Here is a 26,016-nt window from a genome sequence, read left to right as displayed (position 1 = left end):
ATAGAAAATTATTTAGAGAGCACAAAGTTACAACACACACCAGCCAGCCATGTTTCAGAGAGAAGAACAGGAAAAGCAAAGCTACAAGGAAGCTTCGTCGTCAGACAAAAACCACATCTCAAAATCAGTGATGACTTCATGACACGTCAACAACAAAATTATAAATTACAAGTTTAGAATTCACATTTTATATTTGTTCTCAATAAAACTTTATTTTGAAACTATTATTTTAAATTTTTATATATCATCTCGATTTAAATAAACCATTTATCTATTAATTCTGTTAACCCAGCCTCGGTGACACCATGGAACAATGCAACAAACATTTACGATAATAAATTCTCAGTCAAAAAGTTTGTCTGTATATCGATGACTCTGATATTTACTATAAAGTTTCATAGATCTCGAATTGAAGTTTCGATTCCAATCGAGAAAAAATGTAATATTACATCATGGTTCATTTCTTTGAGCAAGTACTTGTCTTTTTTCCTGCAGCCAAGAATGATATCGTACCAATCTCTTGGAGAGAAGATATTGCTGCTTGTCTTCGCTCTTTTTTTAATGAATGAAAAATCTGAATCGTTTGGAAGGTAGCTGTGTCCAGGTACGAGGTATTTCAAGTCAATAATTTATGTTTTTCCAGTCTGATTTTGTAAGTATTTCATAAGAGAGTGAACTATTTTTATATTTCTCTTTTGGCCACCACATGAGTCTGAGTACATAACAATGTGTTTAGCATTGTTTTCATGTCCAGTCAAGTGTTTTATCAGACGAGAGCTAATTTCTTGCAAGCCTCTCAAACCTTCTGTTTCAGGCCAGACATACATGTAGGCAGTTGCATTGTTAAAAACGTGGACCCCCAAATTATAAACATACAAGTTGCGTTTGTAGTAGGCTACAGATGTTGACACTTTTGGAAAAGCCAATGCTTTCTGGAGATCAAAAGTTATTACATACAAATCATCAGAGCATTTTTCTTGATCTTCTTTCAAACTTTCTCTTGCTTCTTGTGCTTTTCTAAGGTGAAGCTCCTTCTCTGATTCTACTTCTTTCTTATCATCATTATTTGCTACCTACCAGAAGTCTATTTTGGAAACAGTCACACTTTTGACATGTTTCTTCTAGTGGAGGTTTGAAATGTAAATTAAAATTATTTGATAAAAAATGGTAATACATTTTTTTCTTTTACAGGAGTTATTTGATTTTTTCCACACCACAAAACATAAAGGTCGAACATTTTTTTAATGGTAAGGTCTGGGTTTAAATATCTTCGGTTGGGATTGTGTGCTCTTGTATAGTGGCTGGAGTAGGCAGGAAAAGAGTTGATGTGGTTCACAACACTTGAAATGTCAACTTTATTGCCTGGTGTCGATTTTCCTTTCTCATCAATAATGCTCCTGATGTCATCCTTGATTGCACAGCTGTGAATTCGACCATCAGACACTTGAAATGTTTGCCTAAAGTACGTTTTACATACCTGAATATCATCATTTTCAACTCTGAGCAAAAATGAAAAACTGTGGTTTCTGGGAGATTTGGATTCATTTTTAGGCCGACGTCTTTTAATAATGGTCGATTTCACACATCCATTGAGAAAAATATTTTGTTCTATCTGAGTTTTCAAAGTGTAAAATGATTTGAAAATTTTTTTCCTGTTTTCAGTTGAAATTTTTTCATTGCACTCTCTTGCACACTTACACTGTTTATCATTGAAAGTTTCTGAAGGAACTGTACAATCTGAACGTGTTTGGTACTCTTTACCAGAAAGCCTTTTTTTGTTCTGTTACATTAGGGCACATTCCAATTATTTGAATTCCTTTCACGTTTACGACCTCTTACAGGCTCCAGCCTAGCCCAGTCAGCAGTAAGGCTTGATTCAAGGCTTGAATTAGAAGCAGCCTTCACTTGTCAATCAAGGCTGAAGTTGAATCCAGCTGAAAACGATCTTGCTTGACATTCAACTCGAAGTCCCCTTGAATTTCCATACTAGAATCGAAAGCAGCATACCCTTGTTTTTCAAGGCTAACAAACTTGTTTGGAATCGAAATTGAATATGGCATGCTATGTATTCGTTCGAATTTAGCTTTTATTGCATGGGTCAAACAAGTCTTGACTCTGCCTTGAATACCCCTTGTCAGTTAAAGCCGATTTGAATTGATCTTGAATATATAGCTTGCTATGCATTCCCTTGATTTTTGTTTCTATTGTGAGTGTCGAACAATCCTGGAGTAGCCTATTTTACATTGTCTATTTCTCATTGTCACTTCCAAAATCTCCACTAATACAGGGGAGAGGAGATCAACCTGTAGTGTTCATCCCACACAGCACAAAAAGTTTAAAAAACGTTTAATAAATGTTTAAAATGTATGAATTCGATAAACGTTATGAAAACAACGTTTAATAAACGTTAGAAAAGTTTACTAAAATAAACGTTTACTCACTCTATAAACGTTTAATAAACGTCTAGAATGTATATTGCTGATAAACGTTATAAAAACAACGTTTGATAAACGTTAGAAATGTTTACTAAAATAAACGTTAGAAAGGTTGGTAGGCTACTACCTAAGTGAAAATGTTAAAAGTGAAAATCAAACATTTTTTTCAGAAGGTGTCTCCTCCTCCCTCACCTGTGTAACTTAATCCCTGAAAATGTCTCAATTTAGGCTTTCTGACCAATAATTCCTAAGTGGAATTGAATTCCAACCCCTTTTCTATCTTCTTCAAAAATCGTCTCCAACTCACCGTTATCGAGATAAAGAAAATGTTTTACACAAATAAATTAAGACTAAAATTTTTTTGAGTTTTCCAAAAAGTCTCACTTTAAGCTTTTTGTTGATCAATTCGGGTGCAGAATTGCAATTCAAATACTTTTTGTCTTTTGCGAAAAACGTCTACAATGCACTGTTAACGATATAATTGACCTTTCGCGCTAAATCCAGAGGGACTTTGAATAAATTTGCCAGATGTTCAAGTTTCCCAAAAAAGTCGAAAAATTGTATTTCTAATCAATAGTTCGGATGCAGAATTGAATTTCAAACACTCTTTGTCTTTTGCGAAAATCGTCTACAACGCACTGTTGATGATATAATAGACCTTTTGCGCTAATTGCGCTAAACAAGTGTAGAGGTGCTTAACGATAGGGTGGATTCACTCGAACAGTATGGCCGTAGAAACATGCTCGAGATACACGGGGTTCCTACTGTGCATGGGGAAAATACTAGAGACGTTGTGCTAGCCACGTGTAAGCAGTCGGAGTTGACCTGGGTCCGGAGGCGATAGACAGCTGCCACCGCCTGCCCAAGGGGGCAAACCAACACTCCCCCGGGATCATCGTCAAATTCGTACGACGAGATGACGCGCACAAGGTACTAGATAAGAAGAAACACGTGAGGAGACTTTCCACTCGCGACGTCGGATTTCAAGCGGAGGATCGCCCAGTGTTCATCAATTTGTCACTTACTCTGGTACGTAGAAAGATTCTATCGCAACTAAAGAAGCTCCAAAAAGAGAAGGATTTTAAATATGTGTGGGTGGATAGAGCAGGAAACATAAAAGTAAGACCAGTGGATAAGGGAAAAGTGTCAATGATTAACAGTGATAAGGATCTGGAAGCTTTTATTGCTGCTATGGTTTAAATTGATGATAGACTACGATTCCGTATGTTTTAAAGTGTTATTTATCCGTTGTTGGAAGAAATAAATTCGCTCCGTGTGAAATAGTAAAATTTTTGAGATGGAATGAAATAAGCACAGCAGATTCACTTTGGTTGTTAAATGGCTTATCTTGGTGATTGATGTATATACTTAAGTATTAATAAGGCTATATTATGCTTACATATGAATCTATATAGATATGCACATGAAATTTACATTATATAAATCATGTACTCGTGCATGAAACTCTGTGTAAAGAAACATATTGATATTAAAATTGAAAATCTTTAATCTAATGATTGCCAGGCAAATGTATGTGAATGAATTACTCTGATAAGCTGGGCATTACTATTATTATTATTGTGACTTCTGCAATATCCGACGGCTTATAGCTAAAACGTTTTCACAGTGCAGTTCAGAGATGCCTTTTGCCCTGCAATTACAATAACAACTTATCAATAAATTCTTCTTTTTCGTTTCATTATCATTTATTGTTATCTCTTTCTTTCGCTCTCAGTGAAGTTAAGAATGACTAAGCTGTAGCCTACACTAGTATCCAATCTGTTATACTGCCTCCTGTAATTATTATGATAAGATTGCGTTTGTACAAATTCAGTTATTGCAATCAGATATCGGTGTTATAGGTGCAATTATTGGTTGTGACAATTCAGATAGCGGTGGAGGCCGAAATAGCAATCTGATATTGTCTGTGGTATTTTTCTAGCTGCGTGCCAAACCCTGGAATTATCTTCAGAGTGATTCAGTGCTGTGAGTGCATGCATTATAGAATAATTGTGGGGGGCGATTGAAACAGTTTATTCAATCATGGTTTTTGCTATTACGATCACGGTGTCAGCTTGTTTTATTCCAAACTCCATTTCTACTCAACTTGCTTATTTATGCAACTCTGAACCCATTTCTTGTTATTTGGTTTAGCAAAAACTGCTTCTTTTGTTTAAATAATTCTCACTAATTTTTTTAATTTGAGTTTTCTGGATCCTTCTATGGGTTGGAAAGACCATTTTCTTGTTTAAAAGAGGCGCGGCGCGAAGTCGCAAGATTGGTAAATAACTTTACCCGCTCGGTTTAACATATTTTTTTATCTTCTTCCTTATTAACTTACTTTCTTTGTTTTTTTTCTTTTTCATTACAATTAATATTATTATAAATTTTACAGAATAGTATTATACTCTTATAGAAAAATATATGTCAGTTCTTGAATGTGATGATGATCTCATAGGCTATCATGATACAAGTGAAATAGATGATTTATTCTCTTTCGAACCACATAACATAAGCAATAAAAACTTATTGAATTTTTTTCATACTAATATAAGAAGCCTGAATAAAAACTTTGAAGAACTGGTTCATTATTTAGGAAATATAAACTTCAAATTTCATATTATTGCCTTATCAGAAACGTGGATTACGGATGATGCTCATTCCACTTACGGTCTTGAAGGATATAATGTTGTACAGAATAAAAGTAAACATTCAAAGTGTGATGGGATATGTTTATTTGTTGATAAAAATTTTCATTTTGAAATAATTGATTTGGATATCGAAGAATCGAATTCAATCTGTATAGTTTGTTCAATTGATAACATCAAATACACAATAATTTTAATTTATCGCTCTCCAGCTACCAACATTAATAATTTCATTTCAAGTCTAGACGCTTGTTTGAACAGAATGAAGGACACTACCAATGTAATTTTAATGGGCGATATAAATCTTAATATTTTAGAAAACAATAGTTTAACAAATGAGTACTTGAGTACTTGCATATCAACGGATTTAAATCCTACATTAACAAGCCGACAAGGATAGTGAATGGAAATGGTACCTGCATAGACCACATATTTTTCAAGGAGGGGGGAAACATTAGAGACCTGCAGCGTGGCGTGATTATTAAAACTAACATAACAGACCATTACAGTGTTTCACTGCACTTGAGTGAAGCCTTGAAAAATAACGCGGTAGCAGGGGAATTATGGACCAAAACTGTAACTGACTTTGACGGATTAATAGCTGACTTACAGGTTGAAAACTGGGCTGATATTTACAACACCGACAATATCGATGCAATGGTTAGCAATTTCATAGAAAAATTGACACAACTCACAAATAAAAGAACAAAAACAATCAGATTAAGTAAAAAAAACAAACCAGTAAAAAAATGGATAACACCCAGTCTAGTCAATGCAATCCGAGAAAGAGACAAATTACACAGGAAGCTCTCACGACAGCCAAACAATATTGAATTGCAAACCCGCTACAAAAACTACCGGAATACTTTAAATAATTCAATAAAAAGGGCAAAAATAGATTATTTTAATGAGAAGTTCGATGAACATAGGAATAACGCCAAGAAAACTTGGGAATACATTAACGAGCTGCTGGAAATAAAGAAAAACACAAAAGAAATAAGCCTAGATGCAGATATACTCAACGATTACTTTGCTAACGTGGGTGTATCATTTGCCAGAAAAATATCAGGAAATGTAAGTGATATCCCAGTTCCTCAATCGCTATCAAATTCATGTCAGCACAGTATCTTTCTCAACCCCACAAACTCAAACGAAATAATGTCAATTATAAATCAGTTGAAAAACAAATCTACACCAGGACCAGATAACTTCACAGGACCTTTCATAAAAAAAATTTCTCACCACATAACTGGACCCTTAGAACATATATTCAACAAATGTTTAAATGAAGGATATTTCCCAAAAAAGTTCAGAGAAGCCAGAATCATCCCAATACCTAAAACCGGAGATTTAAAAAAACCAGAAAATTATAGACCGATAAGCTTGATAAGTAACCTTTCCAAAATATTAGAAAAAATAATAAAAAACAGAATTATGAGTTTTTTAGAGAAAGAAAATATAATAAATGAAAAGCAATTTGGTTTTCAAAAAAATAAGTCTACTAAAGATGCAGTCATCCACTTGAACAAAATAATTTTTGACAATTTTAATAGCAATAGAAAAACTCTTGCAGTGTTCATGGATCTATCAAAAGCTTTTGATACAATACCTCACAATATATTATTAAACAAATTAGATAGGGCTGGAATTAGAGGTGCAGCAAATGATTTATTTTCTTCATATTTGACTGAAAGGAAACAATACCTACATCTTCAGGGTCAAACTGATATTAAATATACGTCAGGTTTCGGCTTGCCTCAAGGTTCTGTGCTTTCACCAGTTCTTTTTTTGTTATATGTGAATGACCTACTCAAACTAAACCTCCAAGATTGCACCACTCTGTCTTTTGCAGATGACACTGTATTGATCTTCAGTGGCAAAAGCTGGGTAGAAACTTTCAATATAGCCAATAGAAACCTAATAATTATTAGAAAATGGCTTCAAGATCATATCCTGACTTTAAACGCTGACAAAACTAAGTATATCACCTTTTCACCCAATATAACTGGACAACCAGCAACAGATTTAAATCTTAAAATAGGGACAACAAATAATAACAATGAAAACTCTACAGATAATACAGAAGCACAAAAAACATTAGAAAGGGTTCACACGATTAAATATCTTGGTATATTATTGGATCAACATTTGAAATGGAACAAACACATAGATTATTTGTGCTCAAAGTTGAAATACCTCACTTACATTTTTTACAAAATAAATAAAATAAAAAACATAGACATTATACGGAAAATTTACTTTGCATACGCTCACTCATTATTTCAATATATTGATGAAGTATGGGGAGCTGCTTATGATACACATCTGAAGAAATTATTTATCTTACAAAAACATATTATAAGAGCAGCATTAGGAAGACCTCGACTCTATCCTAGTAGGGACATTTTTCTTGAATTTAAGGTCCCTACAATAAGACAGAATTATATGAAAAATATAATACTCCATATCAATAAGAATAAATCTAATTTTCCTGCACACATAACACCCCATAATACACGTCCTAACAATAGATTCAACACAGAACTCATTAAGCTAACCATATGCAGGCATCAATTTACCTATTATTGCAGCTACATTATAAATAAAATTCCAAACGATTTTATAGATAAACAAATGACACGTAATTTAAGCAAAAGCATAGATTATTGGATTGAGCATAACATATTCTTCAAACTAGTTGTATAAAGTATAATATTGTATCCAACAAGCATTGTTACTAAAAACATTGAGCAATGGTTTTTTCATTTTCACGTTCTCGAACCAGGTATTGTAAATATTCCCTCATCATCTTTTTTTTTTATCATATATTTTTATGTATTCCCTGTGTGAAATATTCATTTCATGATGGCCTCAAGACGTCACAGTGGTTAATTGGATGCTACTTTGTCATATAGTATGTACTATTCTTAAGTTTTTAATTTTTTTTTCTGAGCCTTTGAGACTTTTGTATATTGCTGTAATACTTTCTTTAGCTCTTTTTATTTTAATTTTTATATCGCTTCTTACTTGACCTGAATTGAAGCAGAATAATTTAACCGCAACTCACTGCCAACACACAAGGACTCTTATGTTGGCAGTGCCGAATATTACATTGATTACATTGATAATTATTGTTGTGCAAGTTACAATAAATGTATATTTTTAGGTGATTGTATATTGCATACTTTAGTGATTGTATTGTACAAATATTTGTATGTGATTTTTGGCAATAAATTCAATTCAATTCAATTCAATTCAATTCAATTTTAATCCATAGGGACTTGGAAAAAATTTGACTAATTTCTAAGTTTCCCAAAAATGTTCAAAAAAGCAGTCTTTTATTACTTATTCGGCTACAGAAGTAGATTTCCAGCACTTCTTATTCATGCAAAAATCCCGTCAGACGGGCCGTTGACGGGCTACTAACGTTTAAAATTTTTAATAATTGGTAATTGATGATGGAAAATTTTGAAAAAAATACTTAACGATTCTGTTTATGTTATAAACATTGTCCTAGAATTTCAAATGTTTCCATCCAAAATTGAGAAAGTTATATCATTTTTTCAAATTAGATTCCAGTTTGTGCTGAAAATGTCACAAGGAACACACCAAGCCTATGGAATAATTTTCAAGTTTTAAATTCAAATAATAATAAACTACTATTTTATTGATTCCAACATTATTTCAGTGGAAGCACAAATGTCCCCCATGAAGAAATCATCAATCCGCCTCAGAAATATCGACTGTTTTAATGTTAACAATAAAGATTGTCTATATCAATAACTTTGAAATTCCCGGGGTGATGCATGCTTTTGAGCTTGAGTGGCAGCCATTAAAAAGATTTCCTGTTTTCTTCAGTTTTAGTTTGAATGTGAAGTCTCAAGATCTCAAAATTAGTCTGTTGTTTCATTGTTTGTTTAATCGCATCATCAAGTCATGGCTTATTGTCTATCCTGCTTATTTTTGATTGCTGAAAGTCTTAAATGAAGGTAAGATCATTAATTTATGTCCAGGATATTTATTGATACATACAGAAGTTACTAAACAAAGTTGTTTAGCCGGCTAAAGTGCACGTCCAGTGCCAACATACCTTTCATCAAATTTTTGGTTGGGATCGATTTAGTATGTTATTTTGAGCACAAAATCACAAAAATTAAACGGCACTCACTATTGTTTTTAAAATAAACTAAGTTCAAAGTAGCAGAACTTTACATGCATTCAACCTATAAGTAGCAACCATAAGTAGCTAAGGTTAGGAAAAGCTGTAGGTTAGGAATGCTTTAGGTTAGGAAAAGCTTTATGTTAGGAAAGCTTAGGTTAGGAGAAGCTTTGGGTTAGGAAAACTCAGATTAGGAATATCATAATTTGATGATTTCATTAATCAAAATGGCTGCTACTCATAGGTTAAATGCATGTAAAATTGTGCTACTTTGAACTTAGTTTATTTAAAAAACAATAGTGAGCGCCATTTAATTTTTGTGATTTTGTGTTCAAAATAACATACTAAATCGATCCCAACCAAAAATTTGATAATAGGTATGTTGGCACTGGACGTGCACTTACACCGTTTAGCCTACTACGGATTTGCTAGTAATGGCAAAGCGTTCCCCAGACAAATTTGTAAAGCATTCATGTTTTTTTTTTAAAGCACCATGGTAAATAATTATTTTAGACCCTATTAATAACCCTGATACAACAATAATAATTACTGTTTAGTGTGTATAAGTTGAATGTTTTTTATTTTCAAACCCCAAACTGTTAAATAACCTCAAACTTATAGAAAAACTATTAAGTAAGTGGTTTCAATTTTATGATTTAGGTAATAGATTTTAAACTAGTGATTATATGATTCAGTAATATCATAATAGATTGATTTAATATTATGAATGTTTAAGATATAAGGAGCTATTGTGAAATGTTACAATAATAAAGCTAATACCAGAATAGGCCTACCCACTAATAATATTAGGTAGTTATTTATAGGCATATATATTAGGGACTATAGTTACATTAAACCTAATTAATTTTTTGAATACAGTATTATCATTAGATAAAACCTTATTTATTCCAATATGACTAGTACTGTATCAAATCAACCTCTTGTAAAATTACCTCTTGTAATAAACTGTAAATAGCATCAATTATTCTTATTGATAGGCTGCAATTTGATAATTAGTTCAGTACTATGTAAGGCCCTTGAATACTCTCTTGTATTAGTTTATTGTTATATTATTTACTATCACTTATAAAATTCCTTTCAATTAGAGAATTGCTTTCATACATTTGATGTTTCATTTGATTTCAGGCAAAGGTGGTAATAGAACTGCAGACGCATATACTAAAATCCACCATGACAGATGAATATGCTAGACGAATATAGATTTAAAACTCCTTTCTACATCTGATGGAAACCATTTTTAGTAAGTTGCACTCTACTATTTCCTTCAAGAATCAATTCTTTTACCATTCATAAACAACTTACTTTACAACCTCAAAAACAACTTCATAAACAACCTTTACAACCAAACTTCCCTACAATATATTCAAGAATTACTGAAGCAGTTTTAAGATTTTAAAATGATAACTTTATCATTGAATAGGCTCAGATTTTTAATTTCATATGAAGCGAAAATTTATTGTAAAACAAGCTGCAAATTAGTATAACCTAGTAATTTCCAAAGAACCATATTGGAGTCTTGAGTCACAAGAAAAATTGAGTCAGAGGTGCAGCTGCAGAACTAAGTTACATAGTTCTATCAATGATTTATATGTTAGTATTAAATGAATGTGAATGCTTGTAAAGATTAAATGTATCTTATGCCCCACGTAACAAATAATATTTAGTCATCTATTTAAATCAACCTATTACAGACAGGCATTAGCCCTTAACAGTAAATTACAAAATTAGAATCATTGATTAAAAATTAGTCCAAATATTGAGGTTATGAGTCAAAATTTTTTTGTTTCTTTGAAGATTTGCAATCTAGATGAAGGAAGGAATTCCTTAGAACAAGAAACAATAATTCAATTTTTTAAATGCTCTTGTCTCAAAATTTCAAATTTTAGAATTATTGATTCTTGTTCTAGGGTACAGTCTTAATGTTGGATATGTTACAAGAAGTTTGACAAATGAGTGAACTGGCAGAAGTGTGAACCGCGGCTAGAGTCAGTTTAAGGTTGTGCATAAGCTAAAAATAAAATTTATAGTGTTGATATTTTTTAGAGTTTTTCGGTTTGTATATCATCAAGCTATCAAAATGAAAAGGTATTCTCAGGAAAACATTTTTTCCGATCATTACTTTTTGAGATATGAGAGCCTAAAGTTTAAATTTTTGGGACAGAACATTCAAAATTTGGTAAAAGATAAATCCTTGAGATTTAGAGGATAGATTCTTCTTAGTATTGTTGAACTATTAAAACATTATTTTGAATATTTTGATTAGATTAAACCATATTTATTCCAATATGACCAGTATAAAATCACCCCCTTGAGAAATATTTAAATAAATTGTAAATAGAAGCAATCATTCTCATTGATAGGCTACAATTTGATAATTAGTTCAGTACCATGTAAGGTCCTTGAATACTCTCTTGTATTGGTTTATTGTTATATTATTTACTATCACTTATAAAATTCTTTTCAATTAGAGAATTGCTTTCATACATTTGATGTTTCATTTGATTTCAGGCAAAGGTGGGAATAGAACTGCAGACGCATATACTAAAATCCACCATGACAGACGAATATGAATAAGAATAAGAATAAGAATACTTTTATTCCATTAAGGCAATATGCAATGCAATAGGAAACGTCAATAAAATATAACAAGAAGTCAATTAACATCAATAAAACTATCACAAGAAAAAATAACAAACATTATAAAAATATGAATTAGGGGATATAAAGCACTATGAGAATTGATAAAAGCAGACCTAATACAAGAGAAATCAATTCTTAAGTCTAAAAATAATATAGCACGGGCAGATGAATGAACTCAGGAAAGGAATAAATGGGATTCTTTAAAAGGAGATTCTCCAATCTTTTCTTGAATGAAGCAAGTGGTAGTTCCCTAACAGTGATAGGGAGGATATTGAAAAGTTTCAGCGATAAGTGTCCAGGACTTGTCAATATTTTACTTAATCTTGTATAGGGCACGTCTATTCTGATCCTATTCCTTGTATTGTAGCTGTGAATGTCCTCTCTACAATGATGGTTGTCAATATTTTTCCTTACATTCATTAAGAGTTTGAAAGCCACCATCCCATAAATAGTCATAATATTTTCACTTATGAATAGTGGCTTACAGTGCTCTAGATAAGCTGCACCAGAAATAATACGCAATGCCTTCTTTTGCAACAGTAGCACCCTTTGAACTTCTGGAGCACAACCCCACAACACCAATCCGTAACTATAGACACTCTGAAAGAATGCAAAGTAACACATTCTCAAGTAGTGCTTAGGTACACAATATTTTAAGTTTCGAAGCAGGTAAATCACTCTGCTGAGCTTGGAACAAACATTTTCAATATGAGGGATCCAAGTAAGTTTCTGATCTAGAGTGATACCTAGAAGCTTTGCATTCTTTGCTCCATCACTGACCTGCCTCAAGCTGAGCACCAACATTTGGGTCTTATTTGTGCTCAGGAGAAGGCGGTTTGTCCTGAACCAAGCTGCTGCCTCATCCTGATGTCTGGACATTTTCTGCTTGAGAGCACTGAGATCACCATCAACAGCAACTATGGACGTATCATCAGCATAGCACACAACCCTTGATGCAATACTGGATTCGATATCGTTCATCATCACCAGGAAAAGCAGTGGCCCAAGGATAGAACCCTGAGGGACGCCATGTGGTACAGTTAGAGGCTTTGAAAAACTTGAATTGACACAAACTGTCTGACTACGACCTTGTAAAAATGACTTCAAGATATGAAGAGAATTATTACGAACCCCAAGATATTCCAACTTGCTCAACAGAATGCCGTGATCCACTACATCGAAAGCCCTACTTAAATCCAGTAGAAGCAGGCCCACATATTTCCTATCATTGAACCCATTCTCAGCATCGGTCACCACAGAACTAACAGCATCTATAGTACACCTACAATTCTAAAGCCATAATGAGAATTCGAAAGCAAACCATTGGACTCGAAGAAATCATATAGTTGAATGGTAATAGCATATTCGAAAATCTTGCTGAAGATAGGTGGAACAGATATAGGCCTAAAATTTTCCGGTGAGTTTTTGTCTCCTTTCTTGTGAATAGGCACTGTTTTGGAATGTTTAAGCAGAGATGGAAAAACGGCTTCTCTTATGCAGGCGTTTATACAGGTTGTTAATGGCAATAATATGAATCTGATGACTTGCTTGATCAAAGAGCTAGAATGAGAATAAATGTCTTTACTGGTGGAGGCTTTCATCTTGGAGACTATATCGAATATTTGATCACAAGTTACCTCTTTCATTTCAAATAACGCCTGTGAATTAGGAGTAGAGACTAGAAGCTCCTCGTCGAGATTTTCGGGTGCATCAATTTCTTCATGAATTCTCTCCACAGTACAGATGAAGTGTTGATTGAATTCTTCTGCAGTAAGAGAAGTAACAGTGGACTGTGTTGGCTTGGAATTTTTGCGAATAATTATCCAAGCAGCCGAACATTTATTGGCAGCTGATTCTATAGACTCGACATTATGGTCAGTTGTGCAAATTTCAATTCAGACCTGAACAATTTCTTAATATTATTATAAGATAACTTGGCTGAGTTTGTACCTTCTTTTTTCCATTTATCATATGCAATGAGCACATAATTATTTAAGATAGTCAGAGCTGGTGAATGTAGATATTTTGTCTTTTTCCTATTAGCGTGTTCTATTCTACGTGTAACAACTGGGAAAGAATCCAAGAATAACCCATGAAACCTATTATAAAATGATATTCATGCTTATATTTATTTAAAGATAATATCAATCTTTCTAACGCTTCAAGAAAAATTTCTAGATCACCATTAGGTGATCTGTAAATAACAATTATCAAGAGCTTCAACTTTTTAAATATAAATCCTGCAAATTCATGGTGAATTTCACGAGAATGAGAAGATAGATCAAGTGGATGTATCTGATCAGCATGTTTGTTTGCAATAAAAATTGCGACACCACCATTCTTAGACTTTGTTCTACAGAAGGCAGATACCAGCAAAAAACCTTTTAAGCTCACTAGATTCAAAAATTCTTCTCTCAACCAGTGTTCTGAGAGACAAAGTACATCAAAACGTTTCTCATCATTCATCATTTCAATTTCATTGACTTTGTTGTTTAGAGACTGTACATTACAATAAAATATTGAAAAGACATTGAGATTTCTACTTAAATTGTGAACACTTAAATTGTTTTGTTGAGAAAAGGAATTGCTGAACTGTCTAAAAAATCGGTTTTATTCATGGACTGATGTAAGGATTGAATTGGAAAATCTATCTCTGTAAAGATTGTTTCTTCGAGAGTTGGGTCACAGGATGCAGGTGAACTTGGTGGGATGGGTGTCACAGGAAAGGAACCAATGTATTGAATGTCGGGAGATTCAGGAATTTCGAGGGATTGAATCGTATGCTGCCTTGTGGAAACCTCATTTACAACGGACATAGACACGCTGTTAACATTATTAATAAAATTCTGCTTAACAAATGTTATTAATTGTTTTGAAATTAGTCTTTTTCCTTGACGATTGAAATGTAGACCGTGTCTCGTGAAATGAGTTCTCTGGAGGAAGATGTTTATATCGAAGTAGTGAAGCTTCATTTTGCCATTGTAGTTGCGCACCATACGAGACAAGTAGGAATTGGAGTGGAGAATGTTTTCATTGAGCCGCTGGTCATCATACCGTAAGGGCACACTACACACGATGATGTTCGTTTTCAGGTTTAATTCGAGAAGAGAACTTATTCCTTGAAGCAGGGTTAGCTGATAAGGTTCATCCAAGTGATGATCGTTTGAGCCAGCTAATATGATGATAAAATCGTCCTCAGTAAAATCGCTAACAAAAACAAGCCCATCTTGAACAACATGCTTTAGTTTGGCTCCTGGCTTGGTGTAAACGAAGACGTCGAAGTCATCATCGAGATGCTGCAGATATCCACTCAATTGTTTACCTTGACTATCTGCCATAATAGTTACTCTCCTTTTCTTTTTGTTGGAGCTATTGTTGACTACTCTGCGTTTTGAGAAAGATTTATTTTCGGGTGTAGTGGATCTATGTATTTGCGCCTTGACCAGTAGTTTATCGGATGTAGACCTATTTGAGCAAGTTGATGTTGATATATTTTCTGAGAGTACTGTAAATCTGTTATTCAATTTAATAGCACAAGTTGCATTGTTTCGAGCTCTAACTGTAGTTCTCGGAGTGATGAAATCGTCATTATTATTTGATGAATCGATTGAATTCCTCCTCATAGATTTAAATTCAGTTTCCAGTTTTAAAATTTTTTCCGCAGCATTTTGCGCATCGTTACTCAACAAATTGATTATCGCATCTTTGGAACTAATTTCAGTCTTTAATTCATCAACTGATGTCATATTGAAACTAAGCTTTGATTTAAGTTCACTAATTTCAAAATCTGCTTTCTCCTCATTGGTAATAGACTCGTCAAAATCGTTTTTTCTGTTCTTTTTCTCTTGTAATAGTAATTTCTCTAGTGCAAGTTTTTCTGATGACACGTCGGTTAATATCCTTTTCAGGTCCTCATTCACTTTAACCGAAGCATCATATTTATTTAAAAGTGATGTAATTTCGGGGATTATGTCAATCACCGCATCCTTTGAGAATTTATGCGATATTGTGTCAAGTATTCCGTGTAAATTGATAGCTATCTCTAACACTCCACTATCGAAAACATTTTCTCTCAGATTATTAAGATCATGCTCAAGGTTTGTTATACAATTATAGCGTCCAGTACGTGTAAGCATGATTGTGTGTAGCCAAAACCGGACTTACAGAAAATGTCGCGAAAATGGATCGAGATTTATATCCAAAAGCAAACAGCTGAATGGAAAAACACAACTGTAGCCTAATCCTATAGCTTTAATAATAGCATATTCTATTATTGCGGGTAGGGAATATAGAAAGGATGATTGAAGCCTAGAGAGCCATCAAGACAGGAATATATGGAAGCTCCTGGAAAATGAAGGATCAATGACTATATGGGTAAAAGGTGAAGACAATCAGGATAGCAATAATATGACTCAGCTCAGATGAGTTTTCTTATTTTATGGGTCATAACAGTTCTAGAAAAGAGTGAAAGTATTGCAGTACTTATCTGAGATTAGAGGCTGACAAGTGATAAGCTCTCTAACACTAACAACAGGCTTTGAAACTGACCAACACAGAAAAATTTTCTAACCTGCAAACAAGATACTCTTTAAATTGTCGACTGAATAAAACAACATTAAATCTATTAACACGTCACTCCAGATTATTTGAGACGTTGAAGTTGAAGCCCGTACTTAGTTGATCACAATGCACTAACACACGACACTGAAATACATTAATTTTACAATGAAAATGGATTAATTATACGGAGCTGCACAAAACTCGACTTGACACGGCCAAGCCTTGGCCGCACTCGGCCAAGCTATGCTATGTTATGCTAGACGAATATAGATTTAAAACTCCTTTCTACATCTGATGGAAACCATTTTTAGTAAGTTGCACTCTACTATTTCCTTCAAGAATCAATTCTTTTACCATTCATAAACAACTTACTTTACAACCTCAAAAACAACTTCATAAACAACCTTTACAACCAAACTTCCCTACAATATATTCAAGAATTACTGAAGCAGTTTTAAGATTTTAAAATGATAACTTTATCATTGAATAGGCTCAGATTTTTAATTTCATATGAAGCAAAAATTTATTGTAAAACAAGCTGCAAATTAGTATAACCTAGTAATTTCCAAAGAACCATATTGGAGTCTTGAGTCACAAGAAAAATTGAGTCAGAGGTGCAGCTGCAGAGCTAAGTTACATAGTTCTATCAATGATTTATATGTTAGTATTAAATGAATGTGAATGCTTGTAAAGATTAAATGTATCTTATGCCCCACGTAACAAATAATATTTAGTCATCTATTTAAATCAACCTATTACAGACAGGCATTAGCCCTTAACAGTAAATTACAAAATTAGAATTATTGATTAAAAATTAGTCCAAATATTGAGGTTATGAATCAAAATTTTTTTGTTTCTTTGAAGATTTGCAATCTAGAAGAAGGAAGGAATTCCTTAGAACAATGGGCCCTAGCAATAGGAGTGAGATCTTGGATGCAATTATAGGAAGGGATGAGTTAAAGGTAGCGCTGGAAAGAGGTAAAGATGGAAAAGCCCCTGGTACGGATGGAATACCGATAGAATTTTTTAAGAAAGCTCCCGTTGAACTGTTGGATATTATTTTGTCGCTATTCAATTTTATACTCCAAAACGCAGAGATACCAAGTTGTTTTAGTGAAACAGTTATTTTCCCCATATTCAAAAAAGGTGATTTATCAGATGTAGAAAACTATAGAGGGATTTCGTTTGTAAACTCGATTGCTAAATGGTTTGCAGGGGTGATGCTTGGAAGACTAGAAAGGTGGGTGAATGTAAATAGAGTGTTATGTGAGTATCAGGCAGGCTTCCGAAAGGGATATTCGACTGCTGACAATATTTTCAACCTTGTTAGTATAATTAACTTGAAACTTAAAGGTAGAGGGAAGAAAATGTATTGTTTTTTCGTAGACTTGAAATCCGCGTATGATAAAATTGATAGAGTAGCGCTCATACAGAAACTTTATGCGATGGGCTTTTCAGACCAGTTTATTAGAATTATTTCTAGTTTGTACGTAGACACAAAGGCCAGTATTTGGTGTGGAAAAAAGATGTCGAATTTTTTCGAGACAACATGCGGATTAAAACAAGGTTGCTTGATGTCCCTGTTGCTCTTCTCCTTGTTTATTAATGATTTGAGTGATAGCTTAAGGGAGGGAATCTGGTTGGATGATTTAAACGTAAAGGTTCTGCTGTATGCGGATGATTTAGTTTTATTAGCATCTACACCAAAGGCTTTGCAGAGAATGGTTGATGATATCCAGTGTTATTGTGAAAGGTGGGGTCTGGTGATAAATAGAGGAAAGTCTAAAATAGTTGTGTTTAGGAAGGGAGGACGCTTGGCGGAGCATGAGAAATGGTATCTAGGTGGTGAGGAGATAGAAGTGGTGAACAGGTACAAATATTTGGGCGTTATCCTAACATCAAGATTATCATTTGCCGAACATATTAGAGAGCGAACGTCACTAGCAAAATTTGGAATGAATGGTGTCTGGCGAAACTTCATTGCTAACAATAACATAGATATGAAGGTGAAGTGGAAAGTTTATAGAGCAGTAGTAAGAACAGTGGCAACATATGGAGCACAGGTCTGGGGTTGTAAAAACTATGATGTTCTAGAAACCTTGCCAAGATATTTTGCTAAAAAACTTTTTATGTTACCGCAATCGACTCCCAATTACATAGTTCACTTAGAACTGGATATTGAACCAATTTTCTTATTTATAATAAAGTTACACGTGGAATTTATTTTTAGAATAGTTATGAAATTGCCCCGAGGAAGGCTGCCTAGAGTATTAGCAGAGAAAGTATTAATAAGTAAGATTTCATGGTACAAGGAATGGAGGAGATGGGATGATGAATTTGGGTGTAATCTAGTAAGATGTTTGAATGAAAAGAGTGAATGGAGGAATGAATTTAGTTATTTGTGTGAGAAAATGAAAGAGAAAATGAGAGCTGAGTGGGTACGAAGGATGAATGAAGCACAGTTTCACGGATTGTATAAACGGTTAGAGCGGCAGAACGATAGTAGATCTTATCTTGAAGGTCATTTTGATAGGAGGAAGATAAGTTTATTAGTTAAGGCTAGGGGGTCTCTTTTCCACCTCAATTTTTCGCACGGCAGAGAAGAAACACAATGGCGATGCTCATTATGTAACAGGGGCGAGATAGAGGATATGCTTCACTTTATGGGGGCTTGCCCGATATTAGGGGGTGTTCGTAGAGTATACTTAGGTAAATATGTACTCACTGAGGCAGAAGTAGTTGAGTGGCTAAATGGGAAAGATTGGGGAAAATTGACGAGTTTCTTGAAATTGGCTCTTAAACTTAGAAAAGATTTAATAGAAGAATTCAACTATTAAAACCGACTCCTGGCAGACAGCCTTACAGGTTATGCCATAATAATGTCTTGTTTTTTCTTATTATGTTAAAGGTGTTTTATTTAGTTTTTGCTATTTCTTTATATGAATTTCATTTTTTGTAATATGTTTGAATCATCAATAAAGTCATTTTTACTACTTTTTACTTTTTACTTCCTTAGAACAAGAAACAATAATTCAATTTTTTAAATGCTCTTGTCTCAAAATTTCAAATTTTAGAATTATTGATTCTTGTTCTAGGGTACAGTCTTAATGTTGGATATGTTACAAGAAGTTTGACAAATGAGTGAACTGGCAGAAGTGTGAACCGCGGCTAGAGTCAGTTTAAGGTTGTGCATAAGCTAAAAATAAAATTTATAGTGTTGATATTTTTTAGAGTTTTTCGGTTTGTATATCATCAAGCTATCAAAATGAAAAGGTATTCTCAGGAAAACATTTTTTCCGATCATTACTTTTTGAGATATGAGAGCCTAAAGTTTAAATTTTTGGGACAGAACATTCAAAATTTGGTAAAAGATAAATCCTTGAGATTTAGAGGATAGATTCTTCTTAGTATTGTTGAACTATTAAAACATTATTTTGAATATTTTGATTAGATTAAACCATATTTATTCCAATATGACCAGTATAAAATCACCCCCTTGAGAAATATTTAAATAAATTGTAAATAGAAGCAATCATTCTCATTGATAGGCTACAATTTGATAATTAGTTCAGTACCATGTAAGGTCCTTGAATACTCTCTTGTATTGGTTAATTGTTATATTATTTACTATCACTTATAAAATTACTTTCAATTAGAGAATTGCTTTCATACATTTGATGTTTCATTTGATTTCAGGCAAAGGTGGGAATAGAACTGCAGACGCATATACTAAAATCCACCATGACAGATGAATATGCTAGACGAATATAGATTTAAAACTCCTTTCTACATCTGATGGAAACCATTTTTAGTAAGTTGCACTCTACTATTTCCTTCAAGAATCAATTTTTTTACCATTCATAAACAACTTACTTAACAACCTCAAAAACAACTTCATAAACAACCTTTACAACCAAACTTCCCTACAATATATTAAGAATTACTGAAGAAGTTTTAAGATTTTAAAATGATAACTTTATATCATTGAATAGGCTCAGATTTTTAATTTCATATGAAGCAAAAATTTATTGTAAACAAACTGCAAATTAGTATAACCTAGTAATTTCCAAAGAACCATATTGGAGTATTGAGTCACAAGAAAAATTGAGTCAGAGGTGCAGCTGCAGAACTAAGTTACATAGTTCTATCAATGATTTACATGTTAGTATCAAATGAATGTGAATGCTTGTAAAGATTAAATGTATCTTATGCCCCATGTAACAAATAATATTTAGTCATCTATTTAAATCAACCTATTACAGACAGGCATTAGCCCTTAACAGTAAATTACAAAATTAGAATTATTGATTAAAAATTAGTCCAAATATTGAGGTTATGAGTCAAAATTTTTTTGTTTCTTTGAAGATTTGCAATCTAGAAGAAGGAAGGAATTCCTTAGAACAAGAAACAATAATTCAATTTTTTAAATGCTCTTGTCTCAAAATTTCAAATTTTAGAATTATTGATTCTTGTTCTAGGGTACAGTCTTAATGTTGGATATGTTACAAGAAGTTTGACAAATGAGTGAACTGGCAGAAGTGTGAACCGCGGCTAGAGTCAGTTTAAGGTTGTGCATAAGCTAAAAATAAAATTATAGTGTTGATATTTTTTAGAGTTTTTCGGTTGTATATCATCAAGCTATCAAAATGAAAAGGTATTCACAGGAAAACATTTTTTCCGATCATCACTTTTTGAGATATGAGAGCCTAAAGTTTAAATTTTTGGGACAGAACATTCAAAATTTGGTAAAAGATAAATACTTGAGATTTAGAGGATAGATTCTTCTTAGTATTGTTGAACTATTAAAACATTATTTTGAATATTTTGATTAGATTAAACCATATTTATTCCAATATGACCAGTATAAAATCACCCCCTTGAGAAATATTTAAATAAATTGTAAATAGAAGCAATCATTCTCATTGATAGGCTACAATTTGATAATTAGTTCAGTACCATGTAAGGTCCTTGAATACTCTCTTGTATTGGTTTATTGTTATATTATTTACTATCACTTATAAAATTACTTTCAATTAGAGAATTGCTTTCATACATTTGATGTTTCATTTGATTTCAGGCAAATGTGGGAATAGAACTGCAGACGCATATACTAAAATCCACCATGACAGACGAATATGCTAGACGAATATAGATTTAAAACTCCTTTCTACATCTGATGGAAACCATTTTTAGTAAGTTGCACTCTACTATTTCCTTCAAGAATCAATTTTTTTACCACTCATAAACAACTTACTTTACAACCTCAAAAACAACTTCATAAACAACCTTTACAACCAAACTTCCCTACAATATATTAAGAATTACTGAAGAAGTTTTAAGATTTTAAAATGATAACTTTATATCATTGAATAGGCTCAGATTTTTAATTTCATATGAAGCAAAAATTTATTGTAAACAAACTGCAAATTAGTATAACCTAGTAATTTCCAAAGAACCATATTGGAGTATTGAGTCACAAGAAAAATTGAGTCAGAGGTGCAGCTGCAGAACTAAGTTACATAGTTCTATCAATGATTTACATGTTAGTATCAAATGAATGTGAATGCTTGTAAAGATTAAATGTATCTTATGCCCCATGTAACAAATAATATTTAGTCATCTATTTAAATCAACCTATTACAGACAGGCATTAGCCCTTAACAGTAAATTACAAAATTAGAATTATTGATTAAAAATTAGTCCAAATATTGAGGTTATGAGTCAAAATTTTTTTGTTTCTTTGAAGATTTGCAATCTAGAAGAAGGAAGGAATTCCTTAGAACAAGAAACAATAATTCAATTTTTTAAATGCTCTTGTCTCAAAATTTCAAATTTTAGAATTATTGATTCTTGTTCTAGGGTACAGTCTTAATGTTGGATATGTTACAAGAAGTTTGACAAATGAGTGAACTGGCAGAAGTGTGAACCGCGGCTAGAGTCAGTTTAAGGTTGTGCATAAGCTAAAAATAAAATTTATAGTGTTGATATTTTTTAGAGTTTTTCGGTTTGTATATCATCAAGCTATCAAAATGAAAAGGTATTCACAGGAAAACATTTTTTCCGATCATCACTTTTTGAGATATGAGAGCCTAAAGTTTAAATTTTTGGGACAGAACATTCAAAATTTGGTAAAAGATAAATACTTGAGATTTAGAGGATAGATTCTTCTTAGTATTGTTGAACTATTAAAACATTATTTTGAATATTTTGATTAGATTAAACCATATTTATTCCAATATGACCAGTATAAAATCACCCCCTTGAGAAATATTTAAATAAATTGTAAATAGAAGCAATCATTCTCATTGATAGGCTACAATTTGATAATTAGTTCAGTACCATGTAAGGTCCTTGAATACTCTCTTGTATTGGTTTATTGTTATATTATTTACTATCACTTATAAAATTACTTTCAATTAGAGAATTGCTTTCATACATTTGATGTTTCATTTGATTTCAGGCAAATGTGGGAATAGAACTGCAGACGCATATACTAAAATCCACCATGACAGACGAATATGCTAGACGAATATAGATTTAAAACTCCTTTCTACATCTGATGGAAACCATTTTTCATTTTTAGTAAGTTGCACTCTACTATTTCCTTCAAGAATCAATTTTTTTACCATTCATAAACAACTTACTTTACAACCTTAAAAAACAACTTCATAAACAACCTTTACAACCAAACTTCCCTACAATATATTAAGAATTACTGAAGAAGTTTTAAGATTTTAAAATGATAACTTTATATCATTGAATAGGCTCAGATTTTTAATTTCATATGAAGCAAAAATTTATTGTAAACAAACTGCAAATTAGTATAACCTAGTAATTTCCAAAGAACCATATTGGAGTCTTGAGTCACAAGAAAAATTGAGTCAGAGGTGCAGCTGCAGAACTAAGTTACATAGTTCTATCCATGATTTACATGTTTCTTTGAAGATTTGCAATCTAGAAGAAGGAAGGAATTCCTTAGAACAAGAAACAATAATTCAATTTTTTAAATGCTCTTGTCTCAAAATTTCAAATTTTAGAATTATTGATTCTTGTTCTAAGGTACAGTTTTTAATGTTGGATATGTTACAAGAAGTTTGACGAATGAGTGAACTGGCAGAAGTGTGAACCGCGGCTAGAGTCGGTTTAAGGTTGTGCAAAGGCTAAAAATAAAATTCATAGTGGTGATATTTTTTAAAGTTTTTCGGTTTGTATATCATCAAGCTATCAAAATGAAAAGGTATTCTCAGGAAAACATTTTTTCCGATCATTACTTTTTGAGATATGAGAGCCTAAAGTTTAAATTTTTGGGACAGAACATTTAAAATTCGGTAAAAGATAAATCCTTGAGATTTAGAGGATAGATTCTTCATAGTATTGTTGAACTATTAAAAAAATATTTTCTGAAAATATCCATTTTATCGAAAATACAAGGTTTTTGGGCCACTCTGTATCTATATAGAACAAGGCAATTATTTATCATGAAAATATTGGTTGGTTCTGAATTTATTTATCCTTTTGTGGATACAATCACAAGTCATATAAATATAATTTAGAAAGAATAGCAGGCTTTGCCCAAAACTATTTTATTCCCAAATTTGAAATGAATAATATGTCCCAAAATGTTTTTATAATTTTACTGCTGAAAGTTCAAGTTTAATTTTCATTGATGTTTAAAAAAATATAGGTATAAAAATCAGAAATAAAATATAAATTACTAGCAGGCCCTCTTTTTCATGTCTATATTGACTGGACTAATATGGTTGCAACTTTGAGTGAGTTAGTGTGAACGCATTACTGGGATAAAACATACCTATAGTCTTTTTTCTTTAGGGCTACTTTTGAATAATACTTGATAATAGAAATCAAAGAAAAATAAAAATAATATTATTCTAATATTTTTATTTCTAAAAAGAAATATGCCAATTTTAAAATGGGTACTTGAATTTCTGTTTTTATTTACATACCTACAGGTATGGTTTGAAAAACAAATAGGCTACGGCTATCTACTACTGTGCAGTGTAAATATTGCCTAAAACGCTAACCTTGCTAACATATAAAAATTAACATACAATAAAAATAAGTAACATCCATATTTACATAACCAAAAATGTCATACCGGTATATTCGACTATAAAGGAATAGCACATTCGCTCCTGGGTGGCACATATATGTGCGACATGACTAATCAACTCCTCCCAATAAAAAATTAGGTTTACTTCATATATATACCAGTCAATTAATACAGGATACTCCACACATTCCAAATCATATCACCTGTTGAAATGAATATTTCCTTAACAGTAATTTGAATTACTCTGGAAAATCGTTAAATTCCTCAAGTTTCTCAAATTTCAGGGTTTTTTCACTCGTGACACATATATGTGCAACTCGGTCTTTATATAGAATGGTGAGTGTAAACCAAGGATAGTGTATAGCAGGTTGCCTCAATCGCGTTTACATACGCCGATGAGATGGCATGAGCCTACGTGGCAAACGCCGGCTTCCCATAAGAATTACATACAAAACACTGCGTCAAATATCACTTCCTCACATAAAAACCGCTGTATTGATAAAAAATATGAATATGTTATTCAATTCAGAAAGAAACAAGCTCCACATCAATGTGTATTTTGAAAACATTAATTCATTTCGAAAAGTGTAGAAAGTCCTTGAATCTATCACTATATTCAATCGGTAAAACCTATTCATATTTGTGAAAAGGCTGGTAACTTATTTGTTTTGGACTTATTTTAAACAATAATATGACAAAATGAAGCAAACTTATTTAATTTTATGCTGGTCGTCCAATAATATTTGAAAATGATTGTTTCTTATTTGACAATTGTTTGTGAAAATTGATAGTTGTATCGTCGCCCGGAATGCTAGTTGCAAGCATTTGTATTAATGATATTTGTTTAAGACTTTATTAATTGACATATACCTAGAACCAATTTAGCGAAATCATGGAACTGTTCACCATGGTTACAAGTTATTTTTAGAACGTTGAACTGTCTGGTTACTAATAATTATTTCAGTTGTCTACTGGAAGGCCAGTTTCACACGGCAGAGACCTCGCTCCTGGAATATCATATTACTGAAGATCATATTTCATATTTTGCAGCTCTCCTGTACTTTCACATGAGGATCTTACGAATAAGCCGACAGATCTAACAACTACGCCGCCGTTTGCTCAAAGTTATGACTCATCACTTTTTCTCAAAGTCTAACTTCCTTAAAAATATAGATAGAAGATTTCTGATTTCGGATTTGGATTCAGCGACCCCAAATTCTTTAAAGCGTAAGTCCCATTTTCAAAAATACCTGAAAACAAGGGAGTTATAGCTGTTTTTAATATAGCTTTCCATTATCATATGATTATATAGTACGTACTAAGATAAATAATACTCCTGCCTCACAAAGGTTTTAAGAAGTTTTTGAACACCTGAGAAGTTTATACATAAACATTTTTAATTTTTATAAGTTCTAGTTTTCCAAAAAAATATTGAACTATGAAAAGATGAATCCAAATATGAAATCATAAATCATCTCCACT

At 32.6% G+C, this 26,016-nt stretch overlaps 1 protein-coding gene across 1 annotated transcript; it reads right to left on the bottom strand.

Moving 5' to 3' along the window:
* Window positions 1–14,007: 14,007 nt before the first annotated feature.
* Window positions 14,008–17,066, bottom strand: LOC111051286. The gene has a single exon (XM_022337764.2). It carries the CDS (start codon window positions 16,037–16,039, stop codon window positions 14,462–14,464), a length of 1,578 nt encoding a protein of 525 aa, XP_022193456.2. The 5' UTR covers window positions 16,040–17,066; the 3' UTR covers window positions 14,008–14,461.
* Window positions 17,067–26,016: the final 8,950 nt, after the last annotated feature.

The sequence above is a fragment of the Nilaparvata lugens genome, chromosome 4 (assembly GCF_014356525.2).
Source record: "Nilaparvata lugens isolate BPH chromosome 4, ASM1435652v1, whole genome shotgun sequence".
NCBI classification, from domain to species: domain Eukaryota; kingdom Metazoa; phylum Arthropoda; class Insecta; order Hemiptera; family Delphacidae; genus Nilaparvata; species Nilaparvata lugens.
The sequence above is the reverse complement of the archived record's forward strand: the minus strand, read 5'-3'. Positions and strand labels throughout refer to the sequence as shown.